The 10821-nt window shown below is 43.6% G+C and overlaps 1 protein-coding gene across 1 annotated transcript; it reads left to right on the top strand.

Annotated features, from left to right (window-relative positions):
• Positions 1-5778: 5778 nt before the first annotated feature.
• On the top strand, positions 5779-6744 carry LOC116836859 (olfactory receptor 51G2-like). Its single transcript, XM_032800834.1, has one exon. The coding sequence runs from the start codon at positions 5779-5781 to the stop codon at positions 6742-6744; it is 966 nt and encodes a 321-aa protein (XP_032656725.1).
• Positions 6745-10821: the final 4077 nt, after the last annotated feature.

Below are 10821 nucleotides of genomic sequence, written 5' to 3'. Positions count from 1 at the left end.
CCCAGAGAGGAAATTCTGGGTGGGAGAGAGGTGGGGGGAATGGTTTATTTCCCTTTGTTGGAGACTCAGGGCATCTGAGTCTTGGGGGCTCCCCAGGGAAGGTTTTGGGGGGACCAGAGTGAGCCAAGACCCTGGAAATTCTTGGATGGTGGCAGCGAGATCAAATCTAAGCTGGTAATTAAGCTTAGAGGGGTTCATGCCGGCACCCAGATTATTGGACGCTAAGGTCCAGATTTGGGAAAGCTTATCATAAGGGCAAATTAATCATTAGACACACTTGCTTTTAAACCAAGTGTTAGGATATAGATTTTCAGGCCTGTCTACAAAGGCCTATACTTTAAGAATTTAGGTGTATTCTTATCACTTAGCTAGTTATAGAGGTATAAAAGAAAGAATTTAGGTGTATTCTTAGCACGTAGCTAGTTATAGAGGTATAAAAGAAAGAATCAAAGATCACTGTCTGTGGAATGGCCTTCTCTTACTGTGACTGGCTAAGGCCTTCAGCTAAGAGGTAGTTAGGCAGCCATAAACTGGGAAGTGTAGGGTCACATCCTCACATTCCAAACTAGTCACATTGAAATAAGGTGCTATTGGGCTGTTAGGAATACAATCCTGTCCTGATATTCCATCACCTCCAGAGAAAGGGAAAAGCCTAGAAGATGTAAAAGGAAACTTAGTTTGATAGCATCCTGTCTGGCAAGAACTCACTTATCAATAGACACAGCTGGAGATCCCTTAAGTCTGTATAGATGTAGTTGTGAAATCCTCACTTCTGTATTGTTTTGTATGTTTACTTGCATGGTCTCTGTCTGGTTCTGTAATTGTTTCTGTCTGCTGTATAATTAATTTTGTTGGGTGGTGGTGGTGGAATATCATTGGTTAAATAACCATGTTACATTATGTTAGGAGTGGTTAGTTAAATTTCAGTAAAATGATTGGTTAAGGTATAGCTAAGCAAAACTCAGGTTTTACTATATAGTTTGCAGTCCATCAGGAAGTGGTGGGGGGGAAATGAGAACAGGGACTGGGGATGGGGGAATTGGGATCATGTTTTGCGAAAAGGGGAAATGGAAATGGGATGGGAACAGAAACAGGGACACAGGCAAGGCTCTGTGGTATCAGAACTCGGAAGGGGGACACTAAAGATGGAAACTGGAATCATGCTTCCTAGAAGTTCACCCCAATAAACATCAACTTGTTTGCGCCTGTGGACTTCAGGTATTGTTACTCTCTGTTCATGCGAGAAGGACCAGGGAAGTGAGAGGGTGAAGGACTAAGCCCCCTAACACCATGTATTATATTTACAAAGGTACACTCTCCAGAGGTCCCTTCTCTGCCTTCAAGATCCATGAGCCTGCCTTGGGTGGGTTGGGAGGGTACTGGCTCCAGGGCAATAAACAGTTCCTGGCTGTTGGGGAAAACAGTTTCTCTGCTTGCTTGCTGTGTGCTGTCTTCAACCTCCTTCTCCTCCTCAACTTTCTCATCCCCAAATTCCGCATCTCTGTTGCGTGAGAAGAGTCCACGCACTTGGGTTGGGTAGTGGTGGGGGCACCCCCTAGAATGGCATGCAGCTCATCATAGAAGCGGCATGTCTGGGGCTCTGACCTGGAGCGGCTGTTTGCCTCTTTGGTTTTTTGGTAGACTTGCCTCAGTTCCTAAAGTTTCACATGACACTGCTGCGGGTCCTTGTTATAGCTTCTGTCCTTCATGCCCTTGGAGATTTTTTCAAATATTTAGGCATTTCATCCTTTGGAACGGAGTTCGGATAGCACGGATTCATCTCCCCATACCGCGATCAGATCGTGTACCTCCCGTTTGGTCCATGCAGGAGCTCTTTTGTGATTCTGGGACTCCATGGTCATCTGTGCTGATCAGCTCGCCACAGTGGCCAAACAGGAAATTAGATTCAAAAGTTCGCGGGGTTTTTCCTGTCTGCTTGGCCAGTGCATCTGAATTAAGAGTGTTGTCCAGAGTGGTCAGTACCAGAGGCCAATACTGTCGAATTGCATGCACACTACCCCAAATTAGACCCAGCACAGTCGATTTTAGTGCTAATCCTCTCATAGGGGAGGAGTACAGAAATTGATTTTAAGAGCCCTGTAAGTCAACAAAAATGGCTTTGTCGTGTGAAAGGGTGCAGGGTTAAATCGATCTATCGCTGCTGAATTCAACCTAAACTCGTAGTGTAGACCAGAGCTAATGGTCTGTCCACACTGCAGTTAAATACCCCTGTCTGGCCCATGTCCACTGACTTTGGCTTGCAGGGCTTAGCCTAGGGAGCCATTCAATTGTGGTATAGACATTCAGGCTTGGGCTGGAGTCAGAGACCTAGGACCCTGCAGAGTCCCAGAGATCATCTATACCTGGGTGAAATGGAGGGGCCGATGGCCTGTGAAGGGCAGGGCAAATGGCAGGCCCCATTGTCCTCTCAGGCTGGGTGATATGGAGGGGGTGATGGACTGCGAGGGGCAGGGTGGGGGGAAGGCCCCCTTCTGCCCTCAGTGGAGGTGATATGGGGGATGGGGCTGATGAGAAGTTATGTGGAGCTAGTCATGGGGATCTGGGGGAAAGATACAGTGGTGGGAGGAGTTGGAGTCAGGACAGGGAGGAGGTAGAAGAGGCCAGATGTAGGAGAAATGGTGACCGGAATGGAACCATGTAGGAAGGTGACAACGCAGAGACAAAGGAAGACAAGGGCCTGCAGGGCAGAACCGAAGACCTGGGAGGGCAGGATGAAGTCTTTGGGGCCTGGAGTTGGGAAATGGGTTACAAGGTGAGGAGGGGATCCTGTGGAGAGGAATGGCATTGATGAGGAGAGAGGATTACTGGGCTGGAGAAGGGGCTGCATAATGAGTTCATGGTTGGAGGGGAGCTTGATGGAGTACAGAGGAGAACGGATGGTTGTGCGAGAACGGGTGGGTTCCTAGGAGGGTGGTTGGAGATTCCCTGGAACTATGGGGAGATCTGGCTGCTTTGTTTAAGTTGCACAGTAAAATATATTGTTTCAAATCCAGTTAATGGAAAGATTACAAATTCACTTGCCCATGTGCCATACAGTACAGACTTGGTGGTGTCAATTCCCAATAGCATGTGTGGAATTTTGACTCGTTAAAGCACAGACACCTCCAGGTCTCTCAGTCTGGCACCTTTCACAAGAACTAAATTCTCTTTGAGGATAAAAAAAATCAGGGTCAAATCCTGACCAAAAGCAAGTCAGTGACAGTCCCCTGACACATGCAGTTGCACCATTTACACCAGCTCTGGGATGGACGATTGCTGAATATTGCGAAACACTTTGTGAATTAGGTTATCCCTTAATCCTGGAAGCTACACTAGTGTAAACTGAGTCAGTGCAGAAATACTTCAAATCATTTACCTTTTAGGTGTTTTCCATTTGTGCTGGTCGAACTAAAATGCGTAACAATGCGATCAATGGTGATTCCCAATTGATTCACTCATCCTCAAGAGCTTTTACCCGCTGCGCTATAAATGTCTCCACACTGTGTGCCTGACAGAACGAGGGAATGTTTCTGAGCAGAGCGTTCACGCTCAGCTTCCTCAGGAGCAGCTGATGAACCCTCTCCAGCTTCTATTTTAGCGGCTTTGGTAAGTGTGCTGTTCCTGTTGCATCAATTTCACTTATATTAATAGACAGTCTCAACTGCTTGAAATGTTTAAATCTGTAAACAATGAGAATGACACATTTTAATTATCAGCATCATTAGCTTTTTTATATAGGACCCAGCCCCATAGGAAGACAGGTCCCTGCCTTGTGGTGCCTGTAATCTGAGGGCCCAGTGGTGCAAAAATTACCCACGTAGCCTGGAATTTTCCATGAGTGAAGAGCACAAATCCCAGTAGAAGCCACCTTGTGTTTTTAACTCCCGGTGGCACTTTTTTGTAAGTACCATTGACTTGCCTGGGGCTGTGTATGGTAACAGGGAACCTAGGAATCGCCATACCACATTCAAACAGAGGTCTATCTAGACCCATAACTTTACTGACAGTCACTAGCACCAGACACTTAACAGCAAGGGCTGCAATTAACCCTGGCGTGACAAATACTGACTAACCTGTCTGGAGTTTCTAGCTAAGGGGAGTGTGTGCTGTAGCCTGCGAAAGCATGACTTGCACTTTGTGCAACTTCTGGAGGTATTGTGCTTGCTTGGAATATAACACTCCCTGGAGTTTCTGCTTGGATACCATAAGTGGGAAAATTGAGCTCTTTGTCTTTGTACCAAGAAAACTTAACTTCAATGAGGGTTTTGCTGGGTAAGGGCCAGCTGAGCCCGTTACTGTCCCTAGGAGTCATGCACACACCTGAGGCTAAGGTTTTTCACAGGAAACTTTGCACATGGCAAAATGACAGTTTGAGGAATTCTGACTCTCTGCACAGGGGTGGATCTCATCCAGTATGAGCAAAGGAGGCATAGAATCATAGAATATTAGGGTTGAAGAGACCTCAGCGAGGTCATTAGTCCAATCCCCTGCTCAAAGGCAGGACCCACACTATCTAATCATCCCAGCAGGGCTTTGTCAAAGCCAGGCCTAAAGAACTTCTAAGGATGGGAGATTTCCACACCTCCTTAGCTAAACCCATGTACAAGTTGCTTCACCACCCTCCTAGTGAAATAGTGTTTCCCATATCCAACCTAGACTCCCCCACTGCAACTTGGAGACCAACTGCTTCTCGTTCTGTACATAGCTGCATACTGAAAAACAGCGAGCTCCATTCTCTTTGAATCCCCTTCAGTAGGATTGAAGCGCTGCGGTAATCTCCCCTCACTCTTCTCTTCTGCAGACTAAATAACCCCAGTTCTCTCAGCCTCTCCTCATAAGTCATGTGCCTCCATTGCATCTAGAATGAAGATTGTACACAGCTATCACAGTCTTCAGAGACTCCTTTTCTTTTAGTCCCCTCCCCTCTAATAATAACATCATGTAAAACAGTGGGGGCAGACTGACGTTTATAGCTAAAACACAGCAAAGCTGGATTTTGTTCCCTGTTCTGCCGTAGCTTCCTTGTGTGTCTTTGGACACTCATTGTCAGTCATCACTGAATAGTTTGTATGAACACTTCTCAGCCCATGGGCCAGTCACATGACATAATTTTTCTCCTCTCAAGTAGGTAAACCATTTAATTTTTGTATGGTGGACCGAAGCTAAACAGTTGAGATCTGGATCCAGACTGAAACCTTGTTCTGGAATGCACAGGTGTTCTGATCCAAGGTTTGGGTTCAGATCCACTCTGCTTTTCTGATGTTCTCTTTAATAATGAGTTCATGCAAGTCTTCATATGCCAAGCTCCATCGAGGGGAGAGGATGTGGTCCAGTCTAGTGAAGGTGCACTCGGCTGAGAGCTGGAAGACCTGAGTTTTGTCACTGATCTCCTGCATGGCCTTGCACAAGTTCCTTACCTGTTCTGTGCTTTAGTTTCCCCCTCAGTTACGTGAGGATCTACATCCTCCTACCTATGAGCATCAATGGGCTTTAAATCAGACCCACTGATACTTGTGCTCTTTTGTAAAGGACTTTGAGATGTATGAATGCGAAGCTCTACGCAAGCACAGGATATTATTAGTAATGGAATTTTATAACTGATCTGGGGATCGGTGACTACCACGAGGGTTTTTAATCAAGGTACTGACTCTAACCTGTCTGAAAAGCAGGGCAGGAAGAGCCACATTGTCTGTCATGGTGTCACATATTTTTAATAATGTTGCTTTTAATTGTAGGGAATGTGGTTTAATAAACTGACCAGACTCTTCCACGTTCATCATGCCAACCTGCAATGAAAGCAACATGACCCCTGCAACATTCCTCCTTGCAGGCATCCCAGGGCTGGAAGCTGATGGCCCTTGGACCTCCATCCTTTTCTGTTCCCTGTACCCCATTGCAATTTTAGGAAATAGTCTGATTCTGTTTGTGATAAAGACACAGAAAAATCTCCATCAGCCCATGTACTTGTTCCTCTCTATGTTGTCTGTCACCGACCTTGGCTTATCTGTTTCTACCTTGCCAACAATGCTCAGCGTCTTCCTGTTTAACACCAGAGAAATTGGCATTGATGTCTGTCTGACCCAACTTTTCTTTATTCAGACTTTCCTCTTCATGGAATCTTCTGTACTTCTAGCCATGGCATTTGACCGCTTTGTTGCAATACACCACCCACTGAGATACGCTTCGACTTCAACCAGTGCTAGGATAGGAAACATAGGGCTGGCGATAATAATCAGGGGTGCTGGGCTGCATATCCCAGCTGTCATTCTTCTCAAGAGGTTGCCCTACGGCAGGATCCAACCTCTCTCTTATTCGTATTGTTTGTACCCAGATGTGATGAAAATGGCCTGTGCAGACATTACGCCCAGCAGCTTCTATGGTCTGTTTATTGTCTTTTCATCTCTGGGATTAGACTCAGTGCTCATTACCTTGTCTTACATCATGATCCTTCAGACAGTACTGAGTATCACATCCTGGCAAGAGCGTCTCAAGGCGCTGAACACCTGTGTCTCCCACATCTGTGTCACCCTGCTTTTCTACATCCTGCCGATCAGTTTGTCTTTGATTCAGAGGTTCAAGAAAAAGACTCTTCATCAGAGTGAAATTCTTCTCTCTTATCTCCACCTCTTCTTAACCCCGGTGCTCAATCCCATTGTGTACAGCATAAAAACCAAAGAGATTCGTAAACGGATCATGAAGATCTTTCAAAACTATTCCACTAACAGACTCCAGTGGGGGCGCTGATTTGGTCTGTCTAATCTGTATATCTAGGAACAATATGATCCATGGTGTGCAAGTGCCTCTGTCACGCTGAACCAGCGAGGATTAAGCAACCAGCAGGCCAGTTGAACTAAAAGCAACCGTTAAGGACATATTAGAAAAATATTAAAATGGTAAACAGGGCTATTCCTTGTAGATAGCTAGAAAAGCCATGGTAAATAAACTAGAATTCTTGAAATAAAGGCCTCTGTTATTAGAGAATCAGAAGCAGATACTAACTGTTTTTGTCTGGGTTTACCTATATCTTATTAGAAGTTCAACAATGTGACCAAATTAACTTGTAGATTCTAAATTTCAGTTCCTGTAAGTAATGTTTCATTACCTATTCTCTTGATTCAGAGGTCTAAAGGGGATATAAACATTTAGATGAAACTTATGGTGTAATAATATCATTGTCTTTATTTCTCTTTGAAGTTTGTAATAAACTACCTGTGAACCTCTCCAATGGTTAATTGCGTTATGCTAGTCAATGTTAATAGTTATCAGTGTATACATAGGAAATAGAGATATATTTCAAAGCAACAATGCATATTGCCTATTCTTCGTCCAAGGAAGGCCTGCTGTGATCATCTGCAGACAAGAGGCTAATCAGCTGAACTTCAGCTATAGTGGGACTTTGGGGCCTGATCCTTAGTATCTCAGATCTGCTTAAATGTTGTCAGGGGAAATTCAAGTGACAAGATGGAGGACTTCTGGATTGGCTCTGCAATTCTTATTGAAGAATTTGAAAAAAACTCTGCATATGGGCTGCCTATTGGGCTATGACTTTTTCCATTAATTCCAGAAGGATTTCTACAAATAGACAGCCTCACCATCTCTGCTTTCCAACTGAGCTATAAACTGGATTCATATATGTATGTAAAATGATCTTTTAACACAATAACTCTCTTCCTTTTCCCTCTAAATAAATCTTAGATTAGTTAATAAGAATTGGCTGTAAGTGTGTATTTGAGCTGGTGTATAATGTGTCCGATCTCTTGAGTGGTAGAATTTTACAGTTGGTGAATAAGATTTTAAATAACACTCACTAGATGAACTTAGCTGTCTCAGTGGGAATTAAAGGCTAGATTGACTGAAGAGAACTGTATTTTGACTTCTTGGTATCCAGTAAGGTATTATAGAAGCTGTTTGGTTACTGCTTTAGTGAATCATTCATAAGAACAAGCCATCAGTTTTGAGAATTGTCTGCCCTACTCCTTGCAGTTCGCCCTGATTGAGCATTCTCAGTATAGTCCCTCCAGCGACCATAGTCACAGCCTCCCAAAACGAAAAATTGTATTGTTTGCCTCCAAAAATCCCAGTTAGCATAACTGCAGTCCTGTACCCTTAAAGCTTCTCTTTCATGAATAAAGTGTATCCTGTTTTGTACAGGGAATTAGGTTGTTCAGTGGAATACATATAAGGAAGAAGGAGTTTTAAGGGAGGCAGACTATGTGCATTCATTCCTAAACTACTTAGCAGGTTGACTTGTAAATTCCCTGAAAACTCATTCTGCACTCAGAGAGTAAGCGTTACAGTGCTGGCTGAGGCTACACCATATTTTGCATAGATATAGAAGTTGAATCCTTGCTCTGAGGGCAAAACTTGACTCAACTTTAACTATGGCTTCACTATTGACGTCACCATAATAAAATATAATTTTCCAGCATTTTTACCTTTGCTTTTAATTGTAAATAATTGTTATTAATATTTACTTATTTGTTAAAATCCTTCCTTAATATGCTTTTCATTAATGAAATCTGTGTACCATGAAGCCTTCTGTTAATCTGTTCCACACAGTCTGCAATCGTAATCTTCATTGATTAAAATGCTAGAAGCAGTGTAGTGATCTAATCTAACTTCCTATATAATAGACCGCTGAATTTCACCCAGCAATTCCTGCCTCAAGCCCAATAACTTGTGGTTGAAATATAATAGATTTGTTAGAAAGACCCACTCAAGTCACCACTGTCATAGGTCCACTGCTGTGATCCTTTCCAGCCCTCCCTCCCCAGTTACCCAGAGAACATTAGATCTGTATTGTTTTGTCTTTCTATGAGAGCCCATTCTTGCCAGGCAAAGTGAGTACCTAGTTCCAAACACTTTTCAGGCAGAGTGAACCCTTTTGTTTGTTTGGAAACCAACCTACATGTGCATTTATTAGCCAAAAGGATTTGGTGAGCGATTGGTCATATAAGCCCACATGGCATAGCTTCTAATCATTGATTGGCTGACTAACAAAATGACTAATAATACCCTCTCTTGCTCTCTCTCTGTCTCTCCTGAGAGTGCCAATTAATGCCATGGTAATTGCAGTTTGAGTGTCCTGTCCTAGGAACGAGACCTATCCCCGGCCCTGCCTCAGCACTACTTGCACAGATATACTATTTTGTATTCTCAACATGTCCGGAAGGCAGTGGCCAGGTTTTTTACTCCAGCCTTGTCCAATCTTTGCAGAGTGAGGGGCATTTGGATCCAAAGTTGAGTTGAAAACCCTTCAACTTATAATACAGAGAGGGGCTTCAACCAATACATTCGCTTCCAATCAAAGGCGCAATATCGCCTTACGAGAGAGAGAAAAGACAGATGATCTCTAGCTACCAGTCCTAAAAGGGACTGATATAAAACATGCTGGTTAAGTCATAAAGAGCATATAGCCGGATGGTGAGGATGCTCCTCGAGCTGCCGGTTTGTTCAAGGATGGAGATGGTGGCAGGAGAGAGATCACATTGATCATTTGCCTGTTAGGTCACCCCTCGGGCACCGCGCATTCTGGCCACTGCTGTAAGATCAAGGATACGGGCTAGATGACCTTTGGTCCTGAGCCCGGGTACAGTCGTCGTATGTCTACGGTAGGTGAAGTACCTAATACCTTAAAATCCACCAGTAAGGAAATGATGGGCAGCTAGAATCAGAATCTCAGATCCACTGAGCCTGTGTGCTCAAAACCAAAATATGCGCCTTAGCAAACAGGTCGCTGCATGTTCTGATGGTACACATTGCACCCATAATGCTTATAGAAATATGGTATGAGTGTAAAATGAACATAACAGAAATTTTATGCTTATACTGCCATATAATAATTTTTCGCAAAAGTTATTATCTACTGAAAGGATTCATTCCATTGTATGCATTTACTCTTTTTTTTATCTGAAGTTATTGAGTGTTGGCTCTAGCTGTATTAAAGTGTTGCTGTGGAAGCACATAAGACAATTGCCAGCAAGTGAGAAGGAGTTATACAAGTAAACTAATGACTTGGCCGACACCAATCACATCTGACTGCCTGGGAACATTCAATACTAACACGTAAACAATGGGCGGGTCTGCAAAAAGCTGAATCGTTCATAGACATTAACTTGAGCAGGTGGCAGAGACTCACTTGTGCTTGTGATGTGCAACTAGAGAGAGAATCATATAAAGCCTGAAAAAAACCCTCCTTTTGTCTTCAACAGCCAAGATACCCTCTCACCTCCAAAGAGATGCCTGAAAGAACTGAGACGATGGACAGTAACAATGGGGAGGATTGGCTGGACCAGACAAGGAGGAAGTCTTGTCGAAAAGAAGCTTTATTGAAAAGATCTCTGGAAGTGATATCACCTGCCATTTAGTTTCCTACTTTTTATGCTAGACTTGCTGTTTTTATTTGAAGTTATTGGAGCTTTAGGAGTTGAAACTTTAACTTCAATATGTCTGATTATTTCTTGGAACATTAAAATCCTAACTTGTTTTATATTTAATAAAATCACTTTTTACTTATTAATTAACCCAAAGCAAGTAATTAATTCCTGGGTAGCAACCAGCTGTGCATATCTCTCTATCAGTGTTATAGAGGGTGAACAGCTAATGAATTTACCCTGTATATGCTTTATATAGAGTAAAACAGATTTATTTGGGGTTTGGAACCCATTGGGAGCTGGCTATCTGCACGCTGGAGACAGGAACACTTCTTAAACTGTTTTCAGTTAAGCCTGCAGCTTGCAGGACGTGGTGCAGACCTGGGGCTGTGTTTGCAGCAGGCAAGCGGTCTGGCTCAAGCAAGGCAGGCTACGGAAGTCCCAAGCT

Source organism: Chelonoidis abingdonii, chromosome 1 (genome assembly GCF_003597395.2).
Source record: "Chelonoidis abingdonii isolate Lonesome George chromosome 1, CheloAbing_2.0, whole genome shotgun sequence".
Taxonomy (NCBI): Eukaryota; Metazoa; Chordata; order Testudines; family Testudinidae; genus Chelonoidis; species Chelonoidis abingdonii.
This window is presented reverse-complemented; position numbering and strand designations above follow the sequence as displayed.

Bases quoted from the DNA above. Each gene is read 5' to 3' on its own strand.
- LOC116836859 (XM_032800834.1), top strand. From the start codon at position 5,779: ATGCCAACCTGCAATGAAAGCAACATGACCCCTGCAACATTCCTCCTT.